Here is a 16,053-nt window from a genome sequence, read left to right on the forward strand (position 1 = left end):
TAAAAGATCTTCTAAAATGCTTTAAATGTTTCATTCACTCATGTATTTGCAGTTTCAGTGGTACAACCAGACATCACTGCAGTGATTTCCACTTGATTATCAGTTTTTACTAACTTAGCCCGGCATCACTCCCTGACCTCCAGGTGTCTTTAGTCTGAAACGTTCCCTTGAGTATCGACAAAAATGTTTCAGGATTTATCTCATCTTCCTGCGGCTGCGAGGACACGAGGTTCACACAATGACAGGAGTGAATACCCTCTCTGTTCACGCACACAGTCTCGCTCTATCTCTCTCCCCATCTCATACACACACATTGTAGAGTCGCCTCCAGTCAAGCGTGTCTTATTGGCCTTCTGTTTGACTTCCTACTCGGCTCGGTGTGTGCGTGAGTCTGTGTGGCGGTGTGAGCGATCCAGATGGAGATGGGTTTATAATCACGGGACAGTTGTTGTTTTTATTATTATTTTATCGTTGTTTTTACTGCTCACTAAACTAAGGGAGAAGAGCGCAGAGGAGAGGAGAGGAGGCGGAGAACTGAATGCAGGAAAGGATGAATAGAAAGCAGGATTTTAAAAAAAGCAAAGGAAATAAAATGAGAGAAAAGGAGAATAAACAGGAAAAGATGATGAGAGGAGGAAGGGATATGGAGGAGAGATTGCAGGAGAAGTGATGGAAGAAGGAGAATCTGAAGGAGAAGAGGGTAGGGAAATAAAGGATGGCAGAGAAGAAAGGAAAACAAGGAGTGTAAAGGTAACAATGGGAGAGGCAGAGAGGAAGCAGGTGAAAGAGAGAAAAGGCAGATAAGAGAAGCGGCATATTATGATGAAAGGTGAGCAGAGAGGAGAAACAGATCAGTTGAAAGCAAGGTTGGAAATGCTTCATCGGAGAGGAGAGGAACAGGTAGAACAAGCTTAAACATGGGTAAATATAAGGAGTAAAAAGATGAGCAGAAGGCAAATTTGCAAAGATTGGGTTTAAACAAGAGATCAAAAAGTGCTGAGGAGTGAGAAAAGAAAAAGGAGTAAAAGAAGAACAAAATGAGGGAGAAGTGGGTGGAGATTGATGTAGTGGAGAAATGAAAAGCAGAGTTGAGGAGGAAATGAGAAAAAAGGGTGTAAGATTAGTACATAAGTATAAATGACGGAGGGAGGACACAGATAAGAGGGTGACAAAACCCAAAAAGCCCTGTTAAAACCAAGAGAAAAGTAAAGCGAAAGAGAAGAGAGCAAGCAAAGTGCAGAGACATGCAGGAAAAACAAGAGAGAGCAGAGAAGCATCAAAGGTGAGGGCAGAAGCAGCTGAGGAAAAACCAGCCGCCAGGTTACAAACAAGGGAGGGAAAAAAGAGAGAATGTGGAAGAGCAAAGGATGAGTCCAAGTTAAGAAGAGGAGGAAGAAATGGTAGCATAAATAGTACATTCCTATCCCATTCAACTAAAGTGGTGCTTGAATCTAAAGGTGTACTCACACTAGGGTTGGTTGCCTCGTACCCAAACACGACTATCGCCACTCCCTCACTGGCCCTCACAGACACTGTAATTAATGTTCCAGGCTCGAATTTGCTTCAGTGGTCACTCCCTATATTTTACTTTATCCCTTTTCTCCCAGTTTCCATATCTTCATTACTCTCTATCTCACATAAAGGGATGCTTGTTGTTAAGGTTCATGATTTTATGGATTTTGTGCCTTAATTGGGGCCATTTTTGGACCTGTGTGTGATTTATAGATCTACTATTTAATCAACACACCAATTTTCAGCTGAGCTTCATGAATGCAGCTGAGGGAGTCGCCCAGGTCCACCCTAACTATGCCCCCGCTTCTCTTATTTATTCTGATTGGTTGCTGAACACTGGTTGTGTGAATATAATCCTGGAGAAGGTGGAGAATGGTGGAGAGCAACTTGCCTCCTCCCTAATTTTCTTCAAAAACATCTTTATCCTTTGGTTGTTTTTACAGCTTTGTTTATTAAGTATACGTTGAGTTGGGAGTTACCAGCACGTCCCGAGACAAGCCAAAGCCATAGCATGGCTGGTTTGTTGTTTCCTTCCTCGTTGCTTAGTTTAACCCAGGGTTCCCATCTCTTTCTATTTCCATTTGTTCTTTGTAAGTATTATACATCATTAAAAGCTTGTTGAAGAACAGCAGCATTGTTGTATCTGGTACGTTTTGTTTCTTTCAGCCATGAATTTCGGAGCTGTAACACAAACTAACTGGACTTTGGGGTTCAAACGTGCTTGGACACAATACAGATCACCAAGCATGAGTACATCTTTATCTTTGTCTTCATACGACATACCGTCACTGGAATGTTTTGGGGGGCAACCCAAAGAAGAAACTCTTTCTGGAGTAGCACCAATAGCTGAGTTTATTAACGGAATTTCCAATTTACCAGTAAGTCCTATGAATTTGTTTACTTCCACGCCTCTGCCTGCCTTCAAATAAACAACTTGCCCTTGGAGAGTCCACACCTCTGGGACTTGGTCACTTTTTTACTGAAGTTTCTGTAAAAATTTTAATTTGTGCACATGATATGCGGGCAAAATGTTAAAAATCAACAAGGAGTCCTACAGCAATGAGTACTGTTAAGGTGGCTACTTGCAGTTTTAGGGCATGTGCATATTTTGAAGAATGACTGAAGGATTTATGCATGAGTTCAGAGGAAAAGTGTTTTTGAAACAAGGGGAGAAAATGAGAGGAAACATGAAGAAAGGGAGAGAAAAAACAACACGAGTGAAGACAAAAAAATATGAGTGTGCAAATGTTTTTTTCAGACTAGGGGAACGGACTGAAAGATGAGAAGAGACAAGCAACCCCCCCTGGCTTCTGCTCCGCGGCTGCTGAGTGAGCCCTCATCTGGGACTCTCCTCAGCTCTTACTGGAACAGTGGCGCGGCTGCCCCTCTGTTGGTCTTCCATGGTCTCTTGTGTTCTGGGGGCCTCTGGATGTCTGGAGTTTTGATCTCCTCCATACCCGCTTCACACCCTGGAGGACGGGGCTGTGGCCCCCCCACACTCCCTAGCAGATCATTACATGGAGAAACCTTTGGAATGCAAGCATGCTGATCCACACAGGTATGCACACATGGGTATTCACAGACGCGGACTAAAGCTTTCTTGGCTGCTGCCTCAAAGCACACTGTGCGCTGTCTATCTTGCGTGCTGCACAATATCGTTTATTACTTAGTAAATACTGATATCTATGACTAGCTAGTTTATTGTGATGGTGCTTTGTTTTCTCTATTATTATGTTGCTCTTTGTTGTTTGCTGTCTCCTCTGTTTGTTTGTTTGTTTGTTTGTTTGTTTTTTCTCCATACAGGTGACCCAGGAGTTTTTTGTTTTTTTTTTGTCTCTCTTCCCCCCCCCTTCTCACCGTCTCTTCTCCCCTTGGGTTTTCTTTCTTTCTCTCCCCCTCTCTCTCTCATTCATTCCCCCTGTCCTATTTATTAAAAAAAAAAAAAAAATGACAAAGGATGAACTGAAGCTCTGCCATCACGTAATGTCGCATACTGCTGTTTCTGATGTCATTTTAAAAAAAAAAAAAAAGAGAAGAGACAAGCGAAAGAAGTGAAAAGCAGGACGTGCAAACTTCTCATAGCAACCAAACATTACCTCATTTCAGCGTTTCTTTCTTACTTTTCTCCATCTGCTTTCATTTCCTCTGTCACTTTATCTCTCTCTCTCCGTCCCTCCCACGACATTTGCAGGGTTCATCCAAGTCGCGTTGACGCCCACTCACCTCCAACATGCTACCTCAGTTTCCATGGTAATCGAGTAACGGCCATGCTACATAAATATATACTTTAACATTCAGCACTCCAGAACTCATTAAGAACATCTTCGGATGAAAAATTAATCTCTCAGGGTGTTTTTCTTCTTAAAGGGCCACATCGGCTAAATTAAAAGCACTGACACTACAAAAACCTGTAAGGTCAATGGAAAGGAATGTGACCGGGTCAAGTCATGCAGAATGAACTCGCCGTCTTCCGCAGAAGCATTTAATGAAGGCGGAGAATAAAGTTCAGCAATACAGGTTGACACGTGAAGCAATCCTCTTCTCTGAAATTCACCCTGATAACAGTTATGTGAAAATAAGCCTTTCACGTGTAATTAATATATCACAAACATCGCAGACGGCAGATCAAGCTCTGCAGGCCCCCCGCTGATTATTCCTACACATGATGTTCCTCATGCTACATGAGCTTTGCCAGGCACCTCTTTTGAGGAAGCCACTCTAATGCCGACATTTCACGTAAATCGTGAAGTGTTGGCAAATTATTATTTCCACTTTTGTGTTTTACAAACCTAGCCTTGAGTGTCCAAACCACAAACAAGCAAGTGCATGCTCTTCAAGCAAATCAGAAAGCCCTTTGAGGTACATTCAATTTTAACCCAAGTACCACAAAACAAGTAACTCCAACCTCTTAGGCTGGCAACACAGAGAAATGAAACAGTGCATGCTGCTCCTTCTAAATCACAGCTACCACTAATGACAAATTGGCAGCCTTTCTGAGCCAGCTGCTGCAGTAAGCTGGAGTGTGGTTGGGGCACAGGAAAAGGGCACCGGTCAAATCAGGGATGGTGGAAGGTAGAAGTGTGAAGCACTTAAGAATTGGAGGGTGGGATAAGGTTCAAAAGTAGACACCAATCAGGTGCGTGGGTCTACACATGGTAATCGGTATACAACAAAGTTAAACCAAAACCAAGGGGAAGGAGTGCAGCAACCCTGGGCTACAAAACACATCTATACTACTTCTCTTCTCTTCAAACTGAAACTTGAAACTGAACCGATCCTTTTCATCTATGACCTGTTTCAAGTCATCTGAATTTTGCTTTGAGCCGGAGTGACCATACCCTAGCACACATTTTGATATTAAAAAACTGTCGATTGAGCTTCTTTTCTCTACACCTAGTGCTAATAAAAAAACAAAAAGTAAAATGCAAATTAGAAGTTGTGTTGTGAAAAACTCTGAAGTGTCATCTTACTGGACTTTCTAGCAAGATTGTATACAAGAATTGCTTTATACTATCCCTTTGCTGACGAGAACTAAATAAAAGCAATTATTCTTGGCTGAGAACAATAAGAGACATGAAAATTAATCCATGATGGGGGAGGCTCAAACTAGTGACATTAGGGGGTGTAGGTGATAGCTGTGACAGTACAGGCAACAATAAGAGCAGCAGTGTGTTTAAATTAAACGGGTAACAGCTGGTAATAGTCATCTGGGTAGATGGGAGGACTTTGGGTGGCAACCACTTTGTAGTCCAGTATAATGGTACAAATGCACGCAAGGATAAATGTATAGTAGTGTTTGCAGAATCTGAGATCTATAATAATCAATAAATAGAAATATGATCCACAACTAGCAGCTATCAGAGAGACCCCCTCTCCAGACCCACATCTCTTCCACTACCTCTAAAATCTTAGTGGATTTCTCCAGATGTTTCCCTTTGTCTTTCTACAAAGCATGCTCCTGCAGATTGTGCTCTTCATTCATTCATAGTTCAGTGGGAACCTACTTTAATTACAGTGTGCGGATGGAACAACACCATATATGCATGAATCTCTGCAGTTGGCTACATGTAGAGAGGCTCCAGCTTTATTTGAAGGGAAGGATTTAATGGGGATGAGATTAGATTCACCAACATTTCATAGAACATTTCAAAGTTTGTGGACTTTGCAAATCATGTCTTTCCAAAGTTGATCTGTCACAGAGTGTCTTGGATTGTAAGCTAAAACATATTAAAACCAAAAGATGGAAAACTAACAACAAAATGTTTTAAGAAAATAGAAGAAAATAGAAACTTCTTTCACTTTTTTGTGTTTTTTCTATGTGCACTACCATCAAAGTTGGATCATCTTTATACAATAAGGATGCTGCAATCACAGGTGTTGCTGCTTCTTAAGAGATGCACATTTACGCACCCCAAGCATGGATTTCCACTTTGTGTGAAACGCTGCATTTTATTTTTAGCAGGAGGAAGACAACTTGCTCTGCAACAGTGCACTTGTTGTGCTTTAGTACATTGTGTAATCAGAATCAGAATCAGAATACTTTATTGATCCCTGGGGGAAATTATTTTTTTGTTACAGTGCTCCATTATAAACCAACATTAACAAGACAGACAATACGCTAACTAAGAATAACTACCCTTTAGTGGTTTTTCATTGCAAAACACTCACCTGTTTTTACTTAATCAAAAAATTTACAGCATGTAATTCTTGGCAAAACTGTAAACTCAAAATTTCGCTCCTACTTTACACACACCTGATCAATAAAAGCCACTATATTAAATAATTGCTTATTTCTCTCTTGAGAAACTAGTGGTTCAAAGCTGCATTTTTATCAATTTTTCATTTTTTCCAACTTGTGTCTTTTTAATAAGACAAATTCCTTTAGTTAATTCAATGTCGTAATCAGAAGATGTAATTCAAAATTGAGAAATGCAAGGTCTGCGTCTTTTTTTTAGCACCTGTGAAGCCTGCATTGACTGAGTCTGCTTTTGCTTCTGAAATACCAGCCACGTGTCTGAGAAATTATATTCATACAGACTGCAATCTCACAATGTGAAATGTTCTGTTAAATGGTGAAATTTGCTTATTTAAATTTCTGCACAGCCTATCGCTCATACACCGTTCAGATCAAATGAGTGTGTGCATGTAAACACGAAGGTGTATGAAAACCATATCACATGTCAGCACTTGGGAAATCTTCAGTTGGAACGATTTCAATCAAAATGAAAAAAACTGCGCATATGGAAACCGCTGGCAGCGATGCAGTTCATACATGTGATGCATCATTCATTCATTCAAAAAGAATCTAATTGTTGCCTCTGAACATAATCCAGCCCAAATGTGAAAAGAATTTAGTTACACGGGAATGCAATTTCAAGACGACAGACTGCATCTAAGGCAAAACAAAAAAGCTGGCATGTAAATTTTAACAGAAGCAGACAGAAACAAAGTTTCATCCTGAGGAGGAGTTGAAATAATTATTAGATACTTTAGCTGAGCGGGAATCAGCTTGGAAACTTCTTGATGTCCCACATGCACAAAAAAGCAGCAACTTGTTGGTTCAGGCAAGTAGTCAGTAGTGCACACACATACTCGTACATACACTGCACTGTCACATAAACCCACTCATGCATGTAGAGCAAAAATACGTTCGCTCTCTCACACACACACACACACACACACACACACACACACACACACACACACACACACACACACACACACACACACTTGCACTCTATCTCTCCCTTTGGAGCAGATGGCTCCACAGTCATAGCTGATGTTTCACACATCAATGAAGCACACCATGTACTCACAACTACCGAATACACAAACTCACTCCATCACACACACTCATGCCATGCAAGTCACAACAGCTGAACGCACTCACACAGATCATGCTTGCACACGCAGACACATGTAACCCTTTGAAACCCAGATGAACTTGGAACGGTTAAACACACACATGCACGGACGCAGTCACACACACACACTCACACACGCACAAATCATGCACGCAGCGTCCTCCTCTGTGATAATTTATGGAGCGTGGAGCCACGTTGTTGGAGAATTAGCTCAAATCTTATAGCGCGCACACACAAAACACACAGGTTTAAAGCGTTAACAGCTGAGAGGCAGTGGGTTATGGCGTAGTATTGTCCTGGGTGTTGTTAGGCCTGATGTGAAATAGCCGATAGCACCAAATGAGTATACTGCTCAATAACCCAGCGGCTCAAGGACATTATTGCTTTTATAAGATAGTCTGCAGCACCTGTGGTTTTAACTGAAAACACTCGGCACTAAATGCAGACTTCTGATGAAGAAAATAAAACAGTCCAGAGTTAAGGAGCTATGCTGCTGGAGCTCCGGGGCAAAACGCTGTCACATCCTCAGCGGCAACTTCGGACAAAACAAATAAACAAAGACTCAAAAGGAAGTTCATGTCAACCTTTTTGCCAAGTGGGGTGCAGAAAAGAAGCGTTACTTAACTTCCGGGAATCAATGTTTCTATAGCAACATAACGCCGGCCTCACTGATATTGGGAAAGGTGTGAAAAATTCCCCGACAGCTGGGCAATCATAAATTAATGTCACCGTGGTGTCGTTGTCATGCCAGCAAAAGCACACATTTAAAACACAAGCAGACACACGCGTGATGAAGGACAGAAAATCGATATACATGTACACCTGTTGAATGATTTCAAATGTTGCTTTAGGACCTTCATGGACAGCATGAATAGTAACACAGAGCGAAACACAGGCGGCAGGCCCAAATATCTTTGGCACCTTAAAGCAATTAAGGTACAGAAAAACATTTGATTCAAGGTGTTAGAGTGATTTGTTTTCCTTTGAAGAGGAGCGAAGTGGGTGATATCAGCATGCAGTGTGAGATGTGTTTTCTCTCTGCAGCAGGGAAACGCTCACCTGTCGGACACAAAGGTGTCAAACATCTGAGGAAATAAGACTAAAATGCTGTTTATTATAAGCATTACACAAGGTCTGAATTTTGCATAATAGTTTCAGGTGTTTCTTACATGATAGATGCCTGTAATCAAGGTACTTTTATGCAATAAAGTTAGATGCCTGATATGCCTATGATCATTTTTTTAGGGCTTTGGAACATTTTACCACAGTTTCAAAATATTTTTAAATACTCGTTTGACTTGAGAAAATAATCTCACCAAAAGGTCAAATGTGATTAAAAGCTCCAGATGGACCTCATAGTGAGATTGTTTTCATAGCGGCTGTTTCCATGCGCAGCATTGAACTTTGAACCTCAATTTTGAGCCAGCATGGGCACGATGTCCTGAAAGAGGTTGGAAAAAATTAAATTAAAGTCTTGCATTTTCATGACATCTGAGAAAGTCCATCTGCTGGCGATAATGATTGAAAAAACAGGAAGAGAGGGATGCTGCTATAGCTCACCTTGTTCAGCAGGCAACCCATGTTCCACCTTGCCGTATGGTGTCCTGAATTTGAGTGCTCTTTAAACCATTTCAGACATGTTGATCCTTTGGAGTCTTTCTCTCTCTACTGTCCTCATGAATAAAAGCTTAACATGCCCAAAAAATAATAAAACATTTCAAAAAGAAGTTGCTGATCGGGGTGGATAAAAATGCATGCTGGTAATGTAGCATGGATAAAATAAAAACATGGTATAGTCAGCCTGGAGGTACAGAGCTAGGCTAGCTGTTTCGCTCCTAAGCTATGCTAACATGCTAATATATGCTAATATTTACTGGACAGATCCTCTCATCTCAACCTTTATCCAAAATGTTACTCGCTAGCCAGTTCTCAAGAAAGAGGTGTGGCAAGGCAAAAGAAGGAAGCCATTGTAGGGCTGGATTCAAACTTTTTTTAAACAATGGGAGATAAGTCTTGATCTGTACTCTCATTCAAGATGTATGCTCCTACATCTCTGTAGCTCTCTGGCAACGCAAGGAGATACACTATGTAAATTAAACCTATACAGAAGCTACGGAAACACACTCGCATGTTGCCATGGTGTCTTTGTAGTTGCCCAGTGGCAATAACACTAGCATGCTGCTTAGTTGAAAAGTTGGCTTGAACAGAAATAAAAACGACCACAGAGTTTAACATTAAGAGGAAGAAGCACAAAAAAACATCAAAGATCAAAAAACCCTCTGAGAAGCACTCACATCTCTACAAAACATTCTTTATGGCCTCCATCTTCTCTTTAAGCTGACGGATCAACAACTGCACAAACATAAAGTAGACAACATCGCTGCTTGTTTGATATATTTCTGACACTTCTCTCTGGTGACAGTACACAGCTACAACATCTATATGTAGGTTTACAAAGGTCTGTGTTGCACCTAAAGACTACCAATGCACTACCACGCCATGCCCATTTTTCCCCACCAGACGTGAGGACACCTACTCTACTGGGCATTTTAGCAGATGCTAATATGTGTCTGTCTGCCTGTGGACAGATGTCTTCACCACAGTAGCAACTCAGCCATGCAAAATGCACTCTTAAAACTTTACAGGTGTGTAGCTGTCATCAGATTGTGTCCAAAGATGGGTGATAACTGGATAACTGTACTGTAATGTAATGTAATTTGTGTGACCAACACTGAGAAAAGGTTATGTTGAGTAATTCAAACTGTTTAAGGTAACTTTTTGATCATGCTTTACAAAAAAAAATGCTAAAAATATTGTTTGCTAAACGAGGAGTCAAGTTGAGTCATTTGAGTTGAAGGAAAGTCATCCATCCTACTGATCCCAACACTATTTTGGCGTCAGACTCTGCTGCCTATTTCTGCCCATGTCTCTCTCATGCAATTCTTTTGTGCTGGCGCAAACATATCGCTCTCATTTTCTGTGCACAGGCCATGTTATTTGAATTTTTAAAACCTCATCATTTCATGCAATTTCATCAGACCTGGCTGTACTAAAGAACTTGAGGATAAAATTAGCTTGGGTATATGAGGATCCAAGGTGACTGGTGATAGTCATGTGTGGTTGTTTGCCAATTAAAACTCTTGATATAGCTTTCTATTCCTGGATTACGTGACGAACAGAGTTGAATACGTGCCTCTGAAATGCCACCGTTTGCTTGTGTGGGTAATTAAAGAACATTTTATTTATGGTACTCTGTTAGCAGTGGAAAGTTTACCTTATGTTTTCTTAGTTGGATATCATTTAACAAGTCTGAAAGCTCTAACTTGTTGAAGGTGCTATAACAGCTTCATTAGTTTGTCATCTATTTAATGAAGCACAATAATTAATGTGTTAGAAGTAAGTGATCATCTTTTTTTTTTTGCTTTTTATGACAGTCTTTAATGAGAAATGTGGCTTCAGTGATGAAGTTAGTTAGAAAAGAGTTGGAAATAGGCCCTGTCAAGAAGATAACTTAACAATATATATATAAGAATATATATATATAAATAAATATATGAACTTCATTTCAACATGATTAAACATTAAAACCGCTGACAGCTGAAGTGAATAAAATTGATCATCTCATTACAACACAATCTTCTCCTGGGAAACCCTTAGTCCTGACATTCATGTGGCACATACCACCCAGCTAAGCATTTTTTCAGACCAGGCATGCCCCCCCATCTCCCCACTGTGAACAGATATTACAGTGTATGTTCAACTGTAGTACATTTCATCCTTTGTCCTGTTCTATCCAAATATTCAACACATTTCACCAAAAATGCACAGCTCAAACAGAACTCCTGCATTACTGATTAAGAGATAGTATGACAACTGAAGTGAAAGTTAGTTTCTTTAATAGTTAGTGGACTGAAAGAAGTACACCAATATAGAACCAAAAGTTAGGAAAATAACATTCAAAGGAAACAGAATATATTTCTCCATCACATGACTTATGCCACTTCGATAACCTGCACAGTATCTGTTTATTTTTAAGATAGATATATCCAGATTTCAAACTGCTTCTCAGTACAGTGTAGTAATATTTTTAAAATAAACATCCTATTTCTATAAACTGTGCTGCCAGACTATGGGTTTAGAGCCCAGAGTTTTTGTCTGCATGGAGGATCCAAATGAAAAAAACAGCAGACAAACTTTGATGTCAATCTGTTTGAGACTTAATTTGAAGTTCCTAAAAATTGGTCTATTTAGCATGAGCCAGAAATAAAACCCAAACCTAACCCTAACCTTAGATGGATCACCAGAGACCCCCTGGACGTAAAGAGGTTAATAGGGAAGGTTCTGGGTCTGTGAAGGTTCTCAGTCATCCAGGTTAATAGGGACTAAAGTCACAGCAGCTATTTTTTAATGAGTAGTAAGAGGTTAAGCAAAGGTTAGTTGCTTAATTCGTTTAATGTATTATTTGTCTTTTACTCTACTATATATTGTAAGATAAAGACACTACAATATTAGAAGAGAAACCATAAAACTATGACGAGCCCTTATGGGCAACAACTTAGAAATAGTGAGGAGGAAGAACTCACTTTCAAACAGGAAGAGCCCAGGCGCAGGGAGGAGCGGCTGCAATAGCGCAAATGATTGGATTATGAGGGGAAACTGGAGATAAAGACAGCACGGAGAAACCACAAACAACAAACTAAACGTCATGTTTGCTGGATGATCTTTTTGTTGGATTTCACCGAACATCAACAGTGAGTCAAGGTTCAGACGATACTTAATTAACAACAACACATACGCAGCATTTAACAGAGATAACATTTCTCTCTTCCTTTGTTCTGTTCCTCTGTTTCCTGGCCAATTTCCTGGATGAGCCTATCCAGTGAACCCACAGAGATCCAGCAAGCCAATGAACAAGTATTCTTAAGAGTAATACTATATTGCAGTCATTGATTTTCCACTTTCACTCACTATTCAGACCTAAAAAACAACATTAGTATCTCCTAACCATGACCATAATTATCCTTGAAGTCAGTCAAGTGTTTATTATCGTCACCGTATCATCAAAAATCCCCTTACTTTGAAAACCTGTGATCTTTTTCTAGCCTAACCAAACCTCAGTCACAGCAGGGTGAAATCACAAGACACAGTCGCAGTTTTTTTAGGACACTAAGAAATAACTTGTCGAGTTCTTAAGAAACACTGACAGATTCAGCAAGCAGAAATCCCCAAAAGATAAACACGCAGGCTTTGTTTTTCCTGTTGTTTTTTCCTCACTCTGTTTTTAGGAAATTTGGAAGATATAGCATTGCTGATAAAAGTGTTTGATAAGAAATCACTTCTTTATATCACTCTAGTTAATATAGAGCGTAAACACACAAAAAAAAGGGTGGTTGGGGGGGTGTTTGGAGGCGATGGTACAAAAATTTAATTAAGGGCTTTAATATTAATGCTTCATTACATGCTGGTGCACTGTGCATGGACTTAAATCCACTTTAATTTTAACAACTTAGGCTGTGCATTGTTGCTTTTTTATTAAAAACACAATAACACAATCCACAGTGCTTTGGCTGCACAGTGCTCCACCGCTGCTGTGGGCTCTGTTGTGCTCTCTAGTTAATTGCACGCTAAGTCAAATGCATTGTTGATTTTCTGTTGTCCAGCCGGGCTCTCCTGAAGACTTATAACCCTATCATTTCACCATGACAAGCCATCGTCATTTATGATCAATGGCTGTTATTAAAAGTATTGACACAGGTGAAATATGATCTAACAGTCCTATCACATGATAGAGATGGAGTAGAGATTTAAAATGACTTCTTTATCAGCAGAACGCTGGCTTTTAATTGATTTGTAATGGCCAATGCACAGCTCCCATCAGCGCTTTTGCTGATAGAACATAAAATCAGCCATGTTTTGCCATGCCAGGGTTAAGCGTGAAACTTTTGATTGATTTAAAATGACAGACTAATTTTATTTCTTCTAAACCTTGCAGCAAGTGTTTTATGCCTAATGAGCTTACTGTAGTTCTGCCCTTACACAACCTCTTGACGTCTCATGTGATGTGTCTCTTTGAAGCCTGTTGGAATCTTTGGTGCATCTCTACAAGGACTCTCAGTAATTATGTTTGCCTGCAACAGTCAGTACGAATGAAGTACAAGGTTTAGTCTGAGTTAAGAGAACCAAAAAAAAAGTCAAGACGCGTGTGACTCATCTGGTCGGGTCGAAGCATCCCACACAGTTTCATGACACCACAGTCGTTCTGAATAACTAATTTTCATTCAGGTTTTAATAAAATGCAGCGAGGGGTTTTTAATTTGTCTCTAAATGTTATCTGACTTTATTTTTAGATTCTCCCCACTTCATTAACATAAGGAGGCTTGTGATAAGAAGATAAAGGTGAAATTTACACTACAAGATGTGCAGAAAACTGCGTGAAAATGATCCAAGTGCATGTGTTTGAAACAGAGTGCTGTTGTAAAAGCGCTGAAGTGGCGTGTCAAACTAAGGATAAATGCAAATGTAAAGAGAGAACACCTACCTGACTTTTTAACTGAACTCAATCAGTAAACACTTGAAAGGTTAAAAGGGAAAAAAAATCTAATCCTGGGCATGTTTAAGCACGGACTCTGAGCCAGAGAAGCTCTTAGTGCAACAGACGGGGACCCGCACCAGCCTCCCCACCCCCATCTGGATCTTTCTGCCTCCAATACCGAGTCAATTAACCTAATGGAAGTGGCAATTAATTAACTCTACAAACACTATGATTAAGGAGCTGACAATCAAGTGAGTGGGAGTGGTTTAACTAATGATAATTTAGAGGTAATGATTTCCTGGACGTGTTTGTTGCAGGAAAGTTAAAACACTAATAGCTACACATCTGAACTCTGGATTAAACTGGATTTATGCCAATTAAATGTAGACAGAATCTAACTAACCTCCCGCCACCAAAAAGCCTCGAGTTCAAATACCAGAAAGACTCCAATAGTCTGGACGTCAAACACAGTTACACTTATGTGACCTTTTTCCCTTCTTTTCTGCAAACTCTGCATCTATAAAAGAAGTAACTGTTTGGTCTTACCGTGTTTCTTTGGCCATTGGTTCCTATTGGTCCTCTGAACACCCCCTTGATGCTCCTCAGCTGTCCGTCACGCAGGTGGGTGGAACTGATCACAATGTAGTAGCACGCCATTGGATATACTTCTCTTTCATGCAGTTAAATATCTATCTATAACTCTCTTGATCTATCTGGACTTTGCCAAAAAACCCTTGAAAACTCCTTCTTCTCCTTCTTCTGATGTTGTACTACTCAACTCTCTCCTCACTTCATCTCCCCTCCTAGGTTTTATCAAGAAGAGGAGGGACAGAGGAAATAAAAAAAAGAAAGGATGAGCGCAGTTTCCCTTCCCTCTGCTGCTCTGATTTATTCTCTCTCTTCTCTAAGTTTTTGCCAGTGACTCTTTAACTCTGCGTTCTCCTGCTCATTTCCCCTCAGCTTCTGTCTCTTCTTAAATATTTCACCCTCTGCTCCCCTTTCTTTCCACTCTTATCCTCCTGTCCTTCTCTAAATGTTTTTTTAATTCTTCTCCCTTTCTTTTCTAAATTTGCCTTCCGCTAGATGCCCCTGTCTCCTCTTAAATATTTCTCTTTAAGTCTCCTTCTCTCCAGATGTTTTGCTCAGATCTTTCATTAATCAATCTTTCCCTGTCATTGACTCCCTCTCTCGCTCGCTCTCTCTCTCTCTTTTTCTCGCTGAGTCTAAATTTCTTCCCGAAATCTCAGCCGCTTATTGATCAGTCTTGCAGTTCCTTTAACTATCTCCCGTCCGTTCTCCTCACTCCACAATCTCTCTAGCCCCTTTTGTTTTCCCTCCCTCTTTGTCTCTGTATCTCTGTAAGTGGCTGGGAGGGATACTTTTTCCCCCTCCTGTTACTATCTCAGCATCTCCTCTGTCTCTGTCTTTGCCCCTCTTTTTGCTCTCTGCCTCCTTGTTAGTGTGGAGAAGAAGTACTCAGTCTTCTCCTCCCTCTCTTTCTCTTTCTGTCAGAGCAAGCGTGCAGCTTCCTCTCAGATGCTCCTCTCCTCTGCTGCGCTGCATGTGTTCACTCTCCTCCCTCCCTCTATCTCCCTCTCTCCGCTGATCTCTTGCTCTGTGGCCAGCAGAGTGGTTTGCTCCTCAGTTACCCGCGGTTACCATCTGCCCTTTTAACACATGGAGTGCTGACGCTTGCTCTCTACTCCCTCCCTCCCCATTTCTCTCCCTCCCTCCCTCCCTCCCTCTCTCTCTCTCTCTCTCTCTCTCTCTCTCTCTCTCTCTCTCTCTCTCTCTCTCTCTCTCTCTCTCTCTGCCTCTCCTTTTGCTGTCTTTCTTCTCTCTTTAATCATCTCCTTCTCTCCCTCCTTCTCACGCTCTCTCAAGCCAAAGGAGACAAGCTCCACCTACTGGTAAGCAGGAAATGCACAGACAGGAAAGACGGAGAAATAGAGCTTAAAGGAAAGTGAAACAAATGAATGTGTTATTTCTTTAAACCATAATGCCTTTGAATTAACTGGATGGATTAAAACTTGATAGTAAAACTGAACCATGTAGTGATTTAGTGTCTTTCTTAACATGCATGTCAGAGCAAAATCATCTTCCCATGGCGAATTTTAATCATTATGAAAAAAAGAAAACCTACAC

At 40.6% G+C, this 16,053-nt stretch overlaps 1 protein-coding gene across 1 annotated transcript in view; it reads right to left on the reverse strand.

Moving 5' to 3' along the window:
• LOC309720171 (uncharacterized protein) overlaps positions 1-15,564 on the reverse strand; it is a 90,488-nt gene extending 74,924 nt beyond the window's left edge. The window contains exon 1 of the mRNA XM_082556814.1: positions 14,455-15,564. Coding sequence (XP_082412940.1) covers positions 14,455-14,565 — 111 coding nt within the window. The 5' untranslated portion in view covers positions 14,566-15,564. The remainder of the gene's footprint in view (positions 1-14,454) is intronic.
• Between the last annotated feature and the right edge of the window lie 489 nt (positions 15,565-16,053).

Source organism: Aulonocara stuartgranti (genome assembly GCF_965226115.1).
Source record: "Aulonocara stuartgranti genome assembly, chromosome: 13".
Taxonomy (NCBI): domain Eukaryota; kingdom Metazoa; phylum Chordata; class Actinopteri; order Cichliformes; family Cichlidae; genus Aulonocara; species Aulonocara stuartgranti.